We start from the raw sequence: 18468 nt of genomic DNA, 5'->3' as shown, positions 1-18468 counted from the left end.
CAGAGCTGGGTTGGGCAGGAAAACTCGGCCAGACCAACCCAGGTGCATGGGAGGTGGTTGGCAGATCCCAGGCGTGGGGTTTGCGACAGGCAGACCCAGTGAGCACGCAAGGCGGCAGGCTGACTGCAGTCACACATTCATGCACAGATAAATCAGGCGAAGGAGCGAGCAGTGAGACAAACCGTGGAGGCCCCAGCTGGGGGAAGCAGCGCCCCCCCATTGCCCCTCTTTGACCCCGCCCCCACATATAGCATCACAACCCAATGACTGAGTTGACCCGCCCTGGTGACCCCACCCTGGTGAACACCTAGGGCTCTGACCCTCATACATAACAGGCACGAACAGACCAAAACATGGCTCAAGAAAAACTCAAAGCTCCAGACCCAATAACTCTAAGCAACCAAAAAATAGCCAAACTTTCAGATGCACAGTTCAAAACACTGGTGATCAGGATGCTCACAGAACTGGTTGATTTTAGTCACAAATTAGAGGAACATATGAAAGCTAAACTAATTGAAATGAAGGGAAATGCACAGGAAACCAATAGTGACGGAAAGGAAACTGGGATTCAAATCAAGGGAGTGGACCAGAAGGAAGAAAGAAATGACCAAACAGAAAAGGATGAAGAAACAAGAATTCAAAAATAATGAGGAGAGGCCTAGGAACCTCCAGGACATCTTTAAATGTTCCAACATCCGAATCATACAGGTACCAGAAGGGGAAGAGGAAGACCCACAAGTGGAACACTTATTTGAACAAATAATAAAGGAGAACCTCCCCAATCTGGCAATCCAGGAAATCCAGGAAGCTCAGAGAATCCCAAAGAAGTTGGACCCAAGAAGAAACACACCAAGGCAAATCATAATTACGTTAGCCAAGATTAAAATCAAGGAGAGAATTCTAGAAGCAGCAAGAGCTAAGGGGACAGTCACCTACAAAGGAGCTCCCATCAGACTGTCAGCTGATTTCTCAGAAGAGACCTTACAAGCAAGAAGGGGCTGGAAAGAAGTATTCCAAGTCATGAAAACCAAAGACCTACAACCAAGATTGCTCTATCCAGCAAAGTTTTCATTTAGAATGGAAGGACAGATAAAGTGCTTCTCAGATAAGATCAAATTCAAGGAGTTCATCATCACCAAGCCCTTATATAAGATGTTAAAGGGACTTATCTAAGAAAAAGAAGGTAAAAAAGATGAACAGTGAAAGGACAGCAAGCTCACAATTATTAACGACCACACCTAAAACAAAAGCAAACTAAGAGGACAGCTAGAACAGGAGTGGAACCATGGAAATGAAGATCACATGGAGGGTTAGTAACAGAGGAGTGGGAGGAAGAGAAGGGGGGAGAAGGTACAGAGAATAAATAACATAGACTGTAGGTAGAAAATAGATAGAGGGGAGGGCGAGAATAGTACGGGAAATATAGAATCTAAAGAACTTGAGACACGTGGACATAAACTAAAGAGGGGAATAGGGGTTGTGCAGGGTGAAGGGGAATGAAGGGGGAGAATAGGACAACTGTAATGGTATAATCAATAAAATATATTTAAAAAAACTATAAGAGTATAGTTATATATACTCTTGTCCAGTTGTATATAACTATACAACTTTCATAAGAGATACTTCAAAAATGTAATTACAAAGAAAAGTTGAATAGAAAAATATATATGGCAAATTCCAATCTGCACAGGAATGAGTTCATTATTTTAACGTGAGAGTACATAGACTTTGAGACAAAAAAAAATTATTAGACATAGTCACTACCCCCCCAAAAACAAACCACTTGATAGTCTCAGTACATGAAGATAATATTGTTAATATTTACTTACAGTATTTTAAAGTTTCTAGCACCCACAGTGAGAGAAAACAAGTAAGCATCCACATTTACAGAATGACCCAAGTTGTGTATATTTATTGTATGTCCCATATAGAGAATTGGGTAGAAGAAAATGTACCTGAATATTAACTATGGTTGACTTGACCAAGTATAACTGAGTTAGTTTTTCTTTTTTTCTACTTTCTAGTTTTCTCTGGTGAGTACATATTATTTTTATACTGGGGGAAACTTGGAAAAAATAACAACCTTCTAAATCTCTTTGGATTAAGAACTTTCCCAGTACCCAACAATCAAGTCAGTCCAATGTCTTCTGCCAGTTATCATAACTGAGTTTTATGGCTCTAGTTTCTACAGGTGGGGCAAATTAAATTAACAAGCATGATTCACCTGTTATCAGCCTGCTATCATCACTTGTTACCAATGAGCCCTTACTAAGCACCTTCGCTTTGTGGGACCATAGATCAGACACAGGATGAAAGCTCACTGCACGACTCAGACCTAGGCTCCCCTGGAGAGAACAGAGAGTTGATAGGAAAGGTAGAGCAGGAAGATAGCAACAAACCTCACAGCAACATACAAGGGGCAGAATGGGAAAGAGAAACTCAGGGACAGATATGAATAGAGACCAGGGCTTCTCAAACCAGTTAATGCTAAGGCAGAAGGTATAGGCAAGGTGAGATGGAGAAGAGAGAAGAGGTTAAGAACAGTTAGCGAAAGGCAGTCGCTGAGGTTTCCCCATTGATTATCCGAGTGGGTTAAGGAGAATGAAGACAGTAGAATAGAGAGCCACAGGGAACAGACAGTGTGACATAACAAGAAGTCATAGTCTAGGATGGTAGAGATTTACACACACATGCTCACACCGCGTCTAAGTTCCATAAGCCAATATCATTCAAATAAATTAGTGTAACTTCATAAATTGAATGTTTCTAAGTGTACACGCAAATTATTGAAGTAGCTTAAACAAATCACTGTCCCTCTCATTTTTTTTTAAATCTGCCTTTAAAGAGCTGCCTTCCTGAGCCTTTCTGTAAGAATGAAAGGATTTTCACTATAGAAAACAGAAGGCAATGGAGCAATTAGTCAAACACCTGCTCATACCTTTCTTACAGCTCTGACACACAGAAGTCATGTCGCAGCAGCTGCCAGCAGGCTGACAGAGCACAAAAAAAAGAAAGAAAAAAAACCAGAAGAGTCCATGCCTCTCCTGCAAACTCAAGGAAGAAAACTTTGCAGAAGCAAAGAAGCAAAAGAAGGAAAGAGAAGCGAGACAAAGCCTGTCCATTGCACGGTGCTTGAGGGAATAAGCCCTGCCAGAGCCGCCAGCACCATGGGGGCGCCTGCTTGAGAAGTGGCCCTCCACCAATCAGAGCTGCCACTCAGATCACCTGCCCTTATGACATTCCCCTCTGATGCAGACATTTGAAACCTTTGTCTTCTCATAGTCTCTTCATATACAAGTTGTTTTACTACATCATCCCCTCTTAAGTCTCCTCCACCAGATGACAAACTCATTCTTTAATTAAGGTGCCTTTGAGAGTCTCTCAAAGGGGATTTTGTAAGTGCCACACGGTTTACACTTTGACTCAGAATTCAAAATATTTCGAACATTTGGAGAACAACCATTTACTGTCTCTGCATAAGAAAGTATCAGGAAAAAGCATAAGATTTCCATTAGATCCAGTGGAGCAAATAGTGGCCTCACATTTGTAGAGGATTTAATGGTCTATGAGATAGTTTCATGCGCATGTTCTACTTCATTCCTCAAGTCGCTTTCACTCTTCCTAACCCTTAAGGAGCCCTCTACTCCCAACCCCAGCTGAAAACACTTTAATGATTTTACATTCCCCTTGGTTATAAAGACCAACATCTTTACCATGGTATCTAATTTCTACCTCTGACTTTATCTCACAATGCCTTTTGCACTTAAGCCATTCGGAACCTTGATCGGTTCCTCAAATGGGCCACAGGACCTTTACACATCAGTAACAGTTCTTTTTCTGGCCTGGCTGGTGTAGCTCAGTGGATTGAGCATGGGCCTGTGAAACAAAGGGTCACTGGTTTGATTCCCAGTCAGGGCACATGCCTGGATTGCAGGCCAGGCCCCCAGTGGGGGACACATGAGAGGCAACCATACATTGATGTTTCTCTCCCACTCTTTCTCCTTCCCTTACCCTCTCTCTAAAAATAAATAAATAAATAATGTTTTTTTTAATTTCTTTTCTACCTTCCATTTCACCAGTTAATTCCTACGCAGCTGCGTTGCCAGTTCCTCAGAGAAGCATTTCCAGTCGGCAGGACCTGGTCAAATCTCCTTAAGATAACTGTACAGGCCTTCCTCCCTTAGTAGTGAATCCAATTATAATTATGCATGGATTTGTGTGACTCTTTGAATACCCTTCATCTCTACCAGTAGACTGTGAGTTCTATCAAGGTAGCAACTACATCTATTTTCTGCTCAGTTCATGACACATGTATTCCACGATATCGAATGGATGAATAAATGAATAATCTCTGTGTAGAGAAGAGATGTTAAATTTACATTTGATAAATGCAGAAACTGAGTCTCATAGAGTTTAAGGTATTTTCTCGAGCACAGAATACAGGTGTTTGATTCCAAGGTGATTCCAAGGTATTTGGTTTCTGATTTCAAGGCCAGGAAGTACGTCACTCCAGGGACTGGGAAGGGTTACATGGCACATAGAATTATTGATAGGTGCCTGGTGCAGACTTGTTGCACGAAGACATGGAAAGAAAATCAAAGTGGGAAGGAATAAATTATGAACTTCAATATCACTTTCTGTGTGAAGAAAATTCTCTTGGCTGTGACATGGGACAGGTCACCTCACCTAGTTTTAGGCCTTAGCTAAAATTTCAACTAGATTATCTCTGTGCTCTGCAAATCCAGGATTCTGTGTTTCCGAATTGCTCAGGCTTTGGATCCTAACAGCAGACTCCTACAAGTGGTGGCTGACTTTGTTTTGGCTCAGTTTTAATGTGTATAAAGAGCAATTTTCACTATACAAGAGGCAACTGAAGGAACAATTACATCAAGGATAACATACAGTTATAGAAACAATGGCAGGTTATTTGAGCTTCCTGTCCCAGTTACCCAACTCTGAGACCCTTGAAGACAGGCCATGACATACTTAGCATAACAATCCTCCCCCACAAAGCTGCGTAGCTGACATTTAGAAAGTCTGTTGAGTTAAATGTTAAGTAGCAACATTAGTAGATGAATTTATAGTAATGAAACAAAGAGTCCCATTATGTCAACCCATATAATAAAGTTTATTTTATCAGGGAGTTTTTAGTGTCCTCACTTTAAACCCAAAGAAGTAACTCCAATGCTATGAATTCAAGCACTCAGATACGCCAATAATGGAGTTTTTAGAAGAGGTAGAATATTATTCTATCTCTTACCTCTTAGCTAAAATGATTAACCTTTTTTTTCTATGTCAGGCACAAAACGAGAGCTTTGCATGAATTATCTCATTTAATCTTCAAACAAGTCCTATGAGTTATTATCCCCATTTTCGAATAGAATGTTTGAGGTATAAGTAAATGAGTTACTTTCCTGAGGCCTCAGGGTTAATAAGTGGCAGGGCTAGGATTGACCAAGTCTTAAAACCAATACCTGATCTCACCTTTAACAGGAAGCTAAACAACAAAACAAACAAGCAAGCAAAATATAACCAAAGACACTGCAATAGAGAACAGGCGGACAGTGACCAGAGGGGAGGGAATTTCAGGGGAAAAGGGGAGGGATTTACAGGAACTAGTATAAAGGACACATGGACAACAACTAAGGGGGGTGGAAACCAGAGGGAGGTGGGGAGCACTGGGGAGGTGGGCTGGGATGGGAGTAAAACACAGAAAACTGTACTTGAACAATAATTAAATTTAAAAAAAAGAAAAAAAAATCAATACCTGAAACCTGAACTTCTTACCACTCCGCTGTTCTCTTCCTAGTAACAGAGACAACCCTGGTATCTGAACTGAGTCATAGAGTTTATTGTTTATCTTTACCACTTATTACTTTTAATTTGTTGTCCATTTTACTCACATAGCAATTTTCACTTAAACATTTCATTATTTTACCTGGCAGAACCTCACCACCTTTACTAACACTTATTATCAATGATTTTAAGGAGTCTCTTTAACCCCCAATTTTAAAGATAAGAAAACTGAGACAGAGAGCTGTTACATGGCCTAAGTAACAGAGCTAAGAAGGATGAGAGCCCAGAGCGAACCCAAGACATTTGACTCCGGTACCCAAGTGCTAACATACACTTTCTCAGGGCACTTCTGCATCACTCGGAAGTCTGCGCATCAAGGTGTCCGTCACTGTCAGTCGCCCTTAGCCAGTCCAATGTCAGTGACCAAAATAACCTGTAAGTGTGAATGCCTCCTTTTTTCACAGAAAAGAATCCTCATATTGTCTTGTTTATAAAAAGGTGCTGGAGTCAGTGCCAAGTTGTAATCTTATGTCTTCTGCCCCCTTTAGGTGGCCTCAGTTCTGCTTTCATCACTAAGGAGCATTGTCCTACATTAGGCTTCACTTGCTCCTTTGAGGAAATCATGGGTGAATAATCTTGATTCCATATTCATTTGCCCCACTGGTCCAATTGTTTTTTGTTTTACTGAGAGATAATTATCTACCATCATGGAAGTTCCACATATAAAATCTTGATATAGTCATGAGCACTAACATTTACTGTCTTTATATCACATGCCAGATGTTGTGCTGAACTTCTTCACCCAGATCCCTCATTTATATAATCCTTTCATTAACCCTGTTTTACAGCTGAACAGCCAAGCCCGAGAGGCAGAGAGCCTTGCCACAGAGCCCACGGCTGGACCACAGATGTGTCTGATTCCTGGGTCTGGACTCTTCACCGCTCAACTCAGAGATCTGCAACTAGTGTGCTGCACGATTTTTTAAAAACTTGCAATACCTGACTAGTCAGGGGCTTCTGAGTTCTTTTCCCTTAGATTAGAAAATAAAAAAACTGACAATACCCACACAACAGGAGCCATCCAGTGTGAATGAATCAAAATTATACCTATTTTTTTCCAGACCTGCAAAAACATATTTTTTGAGCACAGAATTTTGGTAGTTTATCTGTGCTGTAATATAAAAAAAATGTTGAAAATCACTGTCAGCTTGTTCTCATCCTCTATGCCCACTATTGTAACCTCTTCTCCACCTTCACCCTTGTAACTAAAAGAAGTTATTCAGATAGAATTTAAAAAAAAATAAAAGTAAACAGAGTACCTGAGAAGGCCCAGATCATTTCCATTCAAATCTACCATTTTCAAGACTACCATCTCCTTGTCCGTATTCGAAGAATATCTAGACACCAAAACAAAGGAATTGAGTCAGTTTTATGTTAGAGCCTGGGCACCACGCATGCAAACAGCAGAAGCTGACCCAGAAACAAAAACTAACATGCGTCTCTGTGAGGGCAGCACCCTGAGTCCACGCTGCAGTCCCATGCGCTGCACCCACGACCTCATCCCTCGCTAAAGAAATGGTCTGCAATGGTGATCAGGGTTAGGGGTGTTAGACTGGCTAGCTGGAGATGAAATATACATTCGTATGTAATATATGCAATATTATACATATGGGTTTCTTACGAAAAGGATTTCTCTCTGAAATTTCTACTTGTATCAAATTTTAGTGGACTTGCTTAAAAATAGCAGGAAGTATGCAAAACCAAAGCATTCATTACATGTGACTTAAAATGTTCTTTCATGTCCTTTCAAGGATATGATATGTCCTTGAAAATATAATGTTCATCATATTTTCTTTTAAAAAAATCAACTCTTTTGAAAGCTGTTGAAAAATATGCAGACAAATGTAAAATGCCAAAGTGGCCAGGTGGAACTGAGAAGTTCGTGGTAGCCTCTCCTGTTGCAATCCTGGCTCCTTACTTAAAAAAAAAGACAAAATAATTATTTTACACTTCTGTGGTAGCCTCTCCTGTTGCAATCCTGGCTCCTTACTTAAAAAAAAAGACAAAATAATTATCTTCCTTAGGTGTTCCATTCAATTATTCTCAATTATTCTAATTTTCTTTCTCGTTCTTCCAGTTTTTTAATTCATTTATCTCCTCTCTCTTGCCACATTCTCTTGGACTAAGATGAATTAATGTGAGTTCCTCATTACTGAATACTTGTTATGCACATTTTAATTTCCATCTTACAGATAAAGAAATGGAGAGCCAATAAATTAAGACAAATAAATCATGTATCATCATCACCATATATATCCCAAAGATCACCCAGCTAGGGAGTGACAAGCTCAGGTGAGCCCACAGCTCTGTCAGACTCCAAAGCCTCCAGTCCTTCAAGTACCCACACCAACTCCCACAGCCCTCCGACTGGGGAGGTCCATGTGTAGGTTGCTGTGTGTTTCTACTTTCACTTTTTATTTCTGCTTCTCTTAGATTATAAACATGCTTTTAAACTATTTGTCTTTAATACTCTTTTAGGATCCCATTATGTACATCAAGTAACAACCCTGTTCTCAGATTTTGCTGCTGTTCCCTAAAAGAAACACAGGACTTCATTTCGATAATTACCCTCCTCACCTTACTCGCTCTGACAGTGGGTTCTGAAGGTAGGAGTAAGGGCTTCGGTTGATCTGTGTACCATCCACGTTTCCTTTATTGATAAAGATTTTCCCTGGTTTCATATTGGTGTGTGCTATCTCAATGCTCTGTGGGTTAAAAAAAGAGAGAGAGAGAGAGAGCTATATTGTTGGAAATCCTGTTGGGGATAACGACTTAGTCAATACAAGCAGAAGAAACCTGTGGACAATTTCCATGGCCTCCAACCTGTTCCTGCTACAGGACAAAAGCTGGAGAACCACACCACACGGCTGGTGTCATTCTGGAGGTGTCACATGGCCTTCAGGTCTGAGACAGAAAAAGTGCTCTTTGCAGAGAAGCACAGAGCAGATCAGCCCCTGACAGCTGAGTCAGGCACAATCTGCCATTCAGATGGCCCAAGTGGGAGACTGGGCTCCTATAACCCTGGACAGGATGTGTTACCGTGTAGGTATTTCCACCCTCCCTACTCTCTCCATCCCACACTCTTTAAGGCAGAATTTTTCAAACTTTCAGATGCACAGTAAGCTGCACAATTTCTATCCAACCTTAATACACATCAACATACATACCCTAAAATAAAGCTCACAATGTGTTTTATGCGCTATGATGCTATCCAATTTTTTTTCATTTTGTTTTTTTATGCTTCTTGCAACCCATGAAATTGACCTCATAAAGCCATTTATAGATTACTAGCCACAGTTTGGAAACATATTGCAAAGAAGTTTCAGCCTTTGCCAACTGGATCTTTGGATTTGGGGTGGGTGGGTGGTGGCAACTTTAGACGATAAAGTAGAGAGAGACTAAACCTGAAAGGCAAAGGAATGAAGAAGAAAACATTAGCAAGAATCCTATGCAAGGAAATATTAAACTGGAAGACAGGAGAGAGAGAAATAAAAATTAGGCACCAAAACCACAAACGGGGAAAAAAGTCTGGGGGAACTCGTAGAAGTACCTTGTCAGTCTAAAACTGCTGTAGAGAACTTAAGAAATGGGGAATTGATAAATTAGTCCTCTTTTATATTCTTTAGAAAATACAAGGAAATATTTGGAAGTACAGGGAAAGATTGGGATTATTTGTAATTACTTTTGGTGCCTTGATGGGTTGGCATCTTTTTGTGTGACTCTGTGCAAGAACAGGCCATGTGGGGCCCTGTAATGTGTAACAGTCACATACAAAACATTCTGTCTCTTTAGACAACTGCATGAGGCTTACCGCCATAGAACCATGCTCCATAATCAACCAATGCCTCAGGCTTAACAGCCCACAGCTCCGGACCAGAAGCTACAAGGAGCCAGGAAGCAGGTAGAGTGGTAGGTGCTAAGACTGCATTCAGACCGAAATCCTAGAGGGACTGTCCCCATAGCACACTCCTAAAACACTGTGCACACGGGGAAGGAACAGCTATCGCTGTCTGGGGTTCTCTGCCTACCTTCAGGATGCCAGTGACCATGTACTCAAACGTTCGATTGCTAAAGCCTTCACTGGCAATTACGAACACGGTATACTGGAAATACCCTGCTGGGGCCGAGTGTGTGTGCGTGCCACTCAGGATAACATTGTCTCTTCTGTACAGGGAGCCATATTTCTGCTGCAGTCTCTTCAAGACCTTCAAGAAAGAAAGAAAGAAAAAAAAGAGGCGAAAGAACATAGGAGCTTAGCACAAGAAAAGGCTCTAATGAGCGTCACCACTGACCCGAACCAATGACTTCCTTGCCAAGTGGCCCTTCACTCTCTATTGCATCACAGTATCTCTACATACATATACCACACTTTGCTGTGTATAACATGCAATTTTTTGCCCAAATTTCTGAGAGAAAAAGAAGGATATGCATTATACATGGGTTGTACTAATGATGCGTGAGTATCGTAAATTTGTTACCAGTATGCAAGCTTTCATGTACCTTCTATCTGTTCCTGTGTTTTGTAATTATTTGTTACATAAAATTTCTTACACCATATGTTCAAAAATAAATGCTTAAATTCCTTTATAATACAAAAAGTATCTAAGTATAAATAAATAAATGACTGAATTAAAAAATTAAAACTAAAGATTTTTTTTCCTGAAAGTTTGGGCCCAAAACATGGGAGTACATCATACACAGCAAAACAGGGTAGCTTATATAGTTTGTATAGCTTCAGCATATCATCATAGTAACAACAATTGCAATAGCTAACATTTTATAGAGTCTTGCTATGTGCAGATACAAACAATGCTAGGTATTACATACGTTATGTCATCTAAAAGTCATTACAATACGTTCAAGGATGTATTTTTAACCTTGCCTTTCAGCTAGTAACACTGAAACGTAACGAAGTTAAATAATTTTCCAACTGATGTAATAAATAGCACAGCTTGAATCCCAATCCAAGTCTAACTATAGTCTCTCTTATCCATTCACCTTTCCACACCAAACATTCATAGTATCCAGGTACTGTGAACCCCCCAGGTCTGCCTATCACCAAGCTTCAGCAGTTTATGGCCAACCTCATTTCAGTGTTATATTTGTAATTCTCCTCTGGTCACATATCTATTGTCAGTTGTCTGAAAACTTCAGGGAAGAGTTACTGATTAATTGACAATCTCAGATTTCTACAAAGAAGATTAAATGAGAGAATGTATGTGAAGGTCCCCTGGAACATAATAAGCTCTCAAAAAAACAAAACATTAGCATTAATACTGATGAGGTACTGTCACTGGAGTTGGAAGTGTATTTTGAGCAGGCTGATTTGGGATGGAAAAATGAGGATCATTCTCCTCCCCCACTGTAAGCTCATCCACAACATTATAAGCTCTTATCAGTCCAGAGTAAGGACAGGTAAGAGCTTATAATGTTGTGGGTAGTAGGAACTTACTGGATGAAAAACTAGGAAGGATTAGCTACTCTCACAATTGCCCAGAGACTTTTCTTTAAAATCATGTCATTGCATGCTCACATTAATCACTTACCTCCAGCCTCATTCGTTGGGACACCATGCCTATGTCGATGCTGATGAACGCCATTCGATTTGACCCGTCGGGTTCTGCCATGACGAAAGCACGGCTGTACAACCTGGTGAGGAGGCCCCGCGCAGTCTGGCCGCTTTTGCCGTAGCCCATCTGCAGACGGAGAGAGAATCAGAGCCACTCCGCCCTGCACAACCCCCTGCCCTCCACCGCTACCAGAAATCAGGCTCTCCCTTGAGGGAAAAGACTACCACCACCAAAGAAGGACAAAGAAAGACAATGCACGCGACACTGAAAACTCTGAGTGAGATAATAAAGTGTGTTTTCAAGAATAAAGGCAACATCATAGAAGAGGATTTATTCTTCTGTGTAGAAAAGTATAAAGGCAAAGTAGTGATAAGCTTGACAGAGCTATTCATTGCTCCATGGGCAAAGAAGGAACTGGCATGGCTCAGAATTTTGTTAACTGCACTGGAGATCTTTCGAGGCTTCTCTGGTGTTTGAAACAAAACCTTTTCTCTTTCCTGTCTAAAGTACTACACAAGGAAATAGCTCCCCTCCCACCATACATTGCCCAGGAATATCCTGAAATTGAATGCTCTTTCCCTGTGGTCACTTGGATTGTTCATGTGTGTGTGTGTGTTTTGGTCTGTGGTTTTATTTTGGTTTTTGGTTTTTACCTGAAGAAAATGGTTTCTTTATGATTAAGTACTCTTTAGTGAGTGTACCTAACCCTGCCTTTTCCCATGTTATCCCTCCCTAAGCCAAGTCAGTTCAAATACACCTATCCTAGCCCCTTCTATTACATCATAAAACCCATCCTTAAAGTATACCCAGGCCTTCAGAATGCTCCCTCTACTGCTTGCTTTACCCTCATGTGCATGCTTATTTAGGATTACATTCCAGAGACAGTTTTCAGAACAGACAGCAGGGAATAGAGCTGACCCTTGAACAACACGGGTTTAAATGGTGCATGTCCACTTATGCATGAGTGCTTTCAATAAATACAGCTGACCCTTCATATCCATGGGTTTCATGTGCATGTACTCAACCAACTACCAAAAACGATATTTTTTACATTCCCAACCATGGGTCAAAAATACTGATTTTGGTCTACAGTCCGTTGAATCTGTCAATGCCAAGGGCCAATTATAGTTAAATTTTGGGGGAGTTAAAAGTTACACATGAATGTTCGACTGCATGAGGGTTGGCACCCTAACCCCCACATTGTTCAAGGGTCAGCTGTAATTCCTTGACTCTAAAGATCATTTGGTAGGAGGGAGACAATCTCGTCAGACAACCTGCTGCTCTAGTTTCCTAGGGAAGCACTGATATAAACGATATTACCACGACTGTAGTCAGGAAGATGCATGTTAGCAGCCAACAGGACAGGACTAACACACTGGAGGGTTTTCCTTGACATCTCCAGTACTGGCCCAAGCTAGGTCTCCAGTTTCAACTAACAAGAGTTGCCTACATTTTCTAGTTGAGAGATTCAAATCCTTAAGTCTTCAATCTAGAGGTTATCTGGCTTCTCATAAAAAAAATTGTCAGATATAGCAACCCTGAGTCTACTTTCTTACAGAGCAACAGTCAGCCAGAGCCACGTACTTTCTCGTTGCACCACAATCCCCACAATTTCCTCCTGCACTCAAACTGAGGATCACTAGATATTTATCATCTTCCACTGGCCTGCTTCAGTCATTTATGGTACCTGCTCATCCTCTGTAGTATTTGAGTTTCCCAGCCCTGCCAATTCATAAAAAATGGCCAACCGTCTTTGCAAGGGAGCTGTAGTTAAATAAATGACCCCCTCTTTCTTATAGGACAATGTTCATAATGTTACATATCAGTGAAGTTAATAGAAAAGCAAGAAGATGATGCTATAATAATCAGAAATAAATGTAGGATTCAAAATAATAAAATCATTATTTCACAGTCTCTTTGAGGAGCCCTTGATTACCTACCAGATTGATATCTGCTACTTGTCCTGTGCAGTCAGCTCGCCCAACACCAATATGGTAGCCACTGAAGTTCTGAAATGGAGAAGGCTCTGGGGTAGTAGTCACTGGGGACCCCTGGGTGGCTGTTGGGGTTGGTGTGAGTGTTGAGCCTTGAGGGACTGTGGAGTCCTGGGTGGCCTGTGTGCTCTGGCTGACCTGAGGACTCTCAGTGGTTGGAAAACCTGAATCTAAAAACAGAGTAACACATTTGAGAAACAACCATTCAGTCCACTTATCTGTCAGCATCAATTAGGACACTTAGGTTCATGTTGCTAAGGAAAAGTCCTTGTATACTCTTTTAGGTGTAAGGTACATGGTAGAAAACATCTCAGGAATCTGTCTTATATTAATCCTAAGGATGACTTTTTTAACCACACAATCAAGACACCCATCAAATGTCCTTCAGCTTCTCTCAAGCCATTTCTTGTCAAATCATCCTTCTTCACTCACCGTGCACTTCTGCACCAACCAAACAAATCAGGTGCCAGGTTCATGGCATGCAACCCACTAAACCCAGCCTCTAGGGATTCATTTCTACCATTCTCTCCATCCAGAGCACTTATTCTTTCCTACTCCACCAGCCAATCTTCACTACCCCCATCAGAGTCGGTTCATTTCTATTACACCCACATCCAGCTCAACTCCTCATCTCCAAGATGCCACTCCAACTGTCTCTACCCTTCTCAAGAGTTTTATTCTTTTTCTTAAAGACTTATTCTGAATGCAACCTAGATCATGATGCACTTGTTGACATAGTTCTACCTTACATGTAAATATATATACATATATGGTGATTCTCATATATACATACTGTATTCTTTATATGTATGTGTGTACATATATAAATATACATGTATACAAATATACATATTGTTTGTGTGTATATATATTCATATATATATATATACATATATATATATATATATTCCGTATGCATGCAAATATGGTATAGAGATGAAGTGGGCAGGTGCCAGAAACAAACATCCAGTTTTAAAGCTGACTTTACAGCCCTGGCTGGTGTGGCTTATTGAATTGAGCACTATCCTGTGAATCAAAGGGTCGTTGCTTCAATTCCCAGTCAGGGCATATGCCTGGGTTGTTATTCATGCCAGTGGGGGGTACATGAGAGGCAACCACACACTGAAAAATAAATTAAAAATTAAAAAAAATAGAACTGACTTTACCAATTACTAGCTGAACAAGTTACTTAGACTATTGCACCTCAATTTTCTCATCTATAAAATAGAGATAATAACAATACTCTACTTTCTAGGGTTGTTTTGAACAATAAATATGTTAATGCATATTAAAAATGTAGAACAATGTAGGCTGCCTTACAGCTCTGGTTTTATTCATGTATTTAGACGTCTTACATATCCACCTTGCTTGTTTTCTCGTTTTTAGCCCAGGCAACAGCCAGAGGTGGCCAAGGAGGCAGATATCAGTGTCTCAGGGCATTAGTGGTCAGGAAGTACTGAGGCAAGAAATTAACAGCTAATTTACTATGGGATCCTAGAGTTTTAGAGCTCAAAAAAAATTAAGAGATCACTTTGTCCACTCTCTTCAGTTTTACATGCTAGAATACTAAACCCCAGAGCTTAACCAAGATTTCATGGAGAGCATATAATTAATCAGGTGCCCAAACCAGATCCTCCAGCTCAGAATCTGATGCGATTTCAGCCACATTCCGGATGGAGTTAGAAACTGTGTCTTCTCCCCGAGCCGACATTCTCTGCAAGACATCAAGTATTGGAAGAAAGGAAGCAGGAACCTTTGCTATTTGCTTTATTGATACCAATGTAGGAATGTGGTGCCAACCAAGGCAAAATTTACACAGCCTAAGACAAGGTCTTTGTGATCTCAAAGTCCACCTTCCAACTCTGTAAAATGGTATGAAGACTAGGATCTGCCTTCATGTGAGCTTTTGCCAAAAAAGTAACCTTTCAATGAACAGCAACTTCTACTGTGATGATAGTTAGTGTAATTATTGATAACCAACCTGAGCCTCATTTTAAGAGCTAAAACTAGATAAGCCCTACAGATCCTTTCATTTCTAGCAGTCCAAGACCCTGCTCTGCCCACAGCTGGCACAGAGGATCTCTGGTCCTCTGTGTTTGCAGGGAATTCAAAGCACAGGACATGGTAGAAAAAACACTGGAAAAGAGAGAAAGCCACAGAAGAGAAAACTGAGGTGCAAACATGCCATCTTCTTCTCCACTGGGTCTGAGTCCAGCCCTCCTTTTACTTTGGCCAAAGTACACAATCCCCACTGTTTTTCTACTCATTTAACAGGTATAATATAACCTAACACTGAAGTAGGGGCTTCATCAAAAACCTTTAGCCCATTGTTGCCTGTAAATATAGCCTATAGTTTTCAAAAACTAAATTCATTTTTAACACTAAAAAAAAAAAAGGTGTCTAAACATTCCAATGTCTAGCTTCTCTTGAAAACACAGGAGAACTGAGTTCATGTTTATTATAACAGCAAACCGTTGGCACTCAGGGGGCATCTATGGACCCTCTTCACCCAAATCACAGCTGCCCCCATCCTGGTCCACCTCCCCACTGGATCTCATTTGTAGAGCTTAATTGGTCCTCCCAAGGATTTGAATTTAGGACCCCCTTCTTTAAGGCTTTGTAAAGACTCACTGATACTCAATGGATCTTTCATTCATCTTTTGCCCCCAGGAAAAGTTGGTGACAAAAAGAGGCAAAGGGTAAGAGAAGAGGATTAAGGCAAAAGCTCACATCACTGGGCCTTGAAGAATTCTGATCTGTGCCTAGATCAGTGCAAAAATAGAAGACAAATAACTACATACCAGATGCTGTTGGAACAAAGGTAAACTTGATAAAAATTGCTATCAGTGCAGAAAGAGCAATGTAAGGTAAAGGTTAGGTGGCTACGCCAGGCATCGTAAATACATATTGAACAGTCCTGTCATCAGCATTATCAGTAGACACTATTTCTTGTCTCAGTGTCCCCAGTGATCAAGGAATTTGTTGCAGGCTGAGGCACAGCATCCAAGAGAGCCCATCATACTTGCCTTTGTGATTTTCAATGGTCCCACTCGTGATAAACAAGAGGGTGAGAAGGGCCACTGTGACTGCAGTCATCATTACAAGGAGGAAAATCAGGAATGTCTCTAATATGGAGAAGGTACATTTGGCCATTTTTCCTGTGGAAAAACAGAGATAGAAGAGACAGTAAAAGACAGAATCAAAAATTAAAATGTATTTGCTTCGAGCTGCCCAGGGTACTGTAGCTCTTTCAGGTATAGTCTATACCAGCAAGTACAAGAGCATACTCACCACTAGTTCCACATCCCAAGCCCATTGCAGACAAGACCAGTCAATGACAGAACTCTTTGATTGGTTCACAAGGGGTTTCCAAATCCTTATCAGCACAGTGCTCATCCTGGCATCCACTATTCATCATTTGACATTGGCGACTAAGCAAAAATCTATTTGCATCTGTTGGCTACATCATTACTGCTTTCATTTATGGTGATGATGTTATTTATAGGTCTGTACATGGGTCTAGGTTGCAGCACTTCTGTCACTGGTGATGACTGATCCACCCACACTGTTTGTAGTTGTGAGAAGGTGAGAAGGCTTGCTAAGGGGATGGCTTTACTCTGTCACTAAATATAAGTAAAATTATCTTGTCCACATGGAGGTGAAATCCATACCTTTAGCATTTAAACTCCATGTTTTAACTTTAAATACTACCTGATAAGAAAATGGCATAAAAGGTGGGGGCGGGTTTTGGCATCTCTGTCTCAAGACAGGAGTTAATAAAATTTCCCTCTTTGGTGATAAGAAAGATCGCACACATTTTGCAAACCCTGTAGCAAAGGATGAGGATAAAAATAAAAATGCCCCTGTACTCTACAAAAGCAGAAAATGTACTTGCAAATATTTAGGATATGTTAGGAGGAGAATTCATCATTACTCAGAGGGAGTATAGAAGCTAAGAATTCATACAATATAACAAGAAAAACTATATTGTGGTAGTTAAATATTGGATTCTGAAGTCTGACTCCAGAATTTAAATCTCACTTCTGCCACTTACCGCAACAGAACTTGGGAAATCTCAATGAGCCTCAATTTCTCCATCCACAAATAGGAATGCGATGATGATGATTTTAGCACCTATCTCATAGAGTTCATATAAAAATAAGAGGAGATAATACAATAATAATTTGTTACACAGAATGCACTGTGTTCAAAATCTTGACGTTCATCACTGGGCTACATAATGGCGAAGATTCTGTGCTCCTCATGGTCCTTAAAGGAAGTTTATGTGAGATGCTATTAAAGGATTATAGCAATCACAGGTGGAGACTTGAGAACCCACTTTATTAACCCCTGCTTTAGGAAGTCTGAGCAATGTGATGGGATTGGAATCCCCAGACTTGCCCCCCACAAATGGTATTACATGGCTAAGATGTTGCTACCCCAAGAGTTGTAAATTGGCAACAAACAGTTGTGTTTAATATTGCCCAGACACTTTTTTGCTTCAATTTGACTTAGTTGACAAAAAAATAAATATCTTATACTTTTTTTATAGAGTACACATTTACGAATCTGAAACTTCAAATTTTCTTTCAAAATACTTCATAAAATATGGCAACACTGAGCAAGCATTTCCATGTGCCAAGAGTTTCAAAACTTAGTAGGTGCTGTTCTCTTTAGATGGGGCAGGCCTTCTCCAATGTACCATAGTCCTACCCAGTGGGTCTTGTCCATCTAAGTCAATGCCTGGTCTTTGTAATCATTTTATTTTGCAACTCCTGGACCAGAGGTTAAAAATCAGTCTACCAGCAAATACTTCTGAACTGGGAGCGGACTGAACTGGGGCGGATGAAGAAACAGGGACATCTTCCCAAATTTCCTAGTTATTGGTAGGCTTTCCCCATCCATCTAGCACCACCATCATCTCCTTCAACACCAGCACCAGCAACAACTTCAAATTTAGGTTCTGTATTTAAAATTTAGATACACATTAGTTCTGTATCTTGGTCCCAAGTTTCACTGACAGCTTCCTGAAGTCAGGAAGCACATCT

At 40.5% G+C, this 18468-nt stretch overlaps 1 protein-coding gene across 2 annotated transcripts in view; it reads right to left on the bottom strand.

Annotated features, from left to right (window-relative positions):
- The window catches only part of ASAH2 (N-acylsphingosine amidohydrolase 2), a 72729-nt gene that overhangs the window by 50858 nt on the left and 3403 nt on the right, over window positions 1-18468 (bottom strand). Inside the window, exons 1-7 of one of the 2 annotated variants that reach the window (XM_037159871.2) lie at window positions 17475-17532; window positions 16447-16578; window positions 13367-13590; window positions 11403-11552; window positions 9885-10061; window positions 8434-8561; window positions 7116-7193 (exon numbers count right to left, since the gene is read on the bottom strand). In XM_037159871.2, coding sequence (XP_037015766.2) covers window positions 7116-7193; window positions 8434-8561; window positions 9885-10061; window positions 11403-11552; window positions 13367-13590; window positions 16447-16573 — 884 coding nt within the window. In that variant the 5' untranslated portion in view covers window positions 16574-16578; window positions 17475-17532. Of the gene's footprint in view, window positions 1-7115; window positions 7194-8433; window positions 8562-9884; window positions 10062-11402; window positions 11553-13366; window positions 13591-16446; window positions 16579-17474; window positions 17533-18468 lie in introns of those variants that run through there. The other variant, XM_037159868.2, reaches the window with a different exon arrangement.

Source organism: Artibeus jamaicensis, unplaced genomic scaffold (genome assembly GCF_021234435.1).
Source record: "Artibeus jamaicensis isolate MK-2021 breed Jamaican fruit bat unplaced genomic scaffold, CSHL_Jam_final contig_332, whole genome shotgun sequence".
In the NCBI taxonomy this organism is placed as follows: Eukaryota; Metazoa; Chordata; class Mammalia; order Chiroptera; family Phyllostomidae; genus Artibeus; species Artibeus jamaicensis.
The sequence above is the reverse complement of the archived record's forward strand: the minus strand, read 5'-3'. Positions and strand labels throughout refer to the sequence as shown.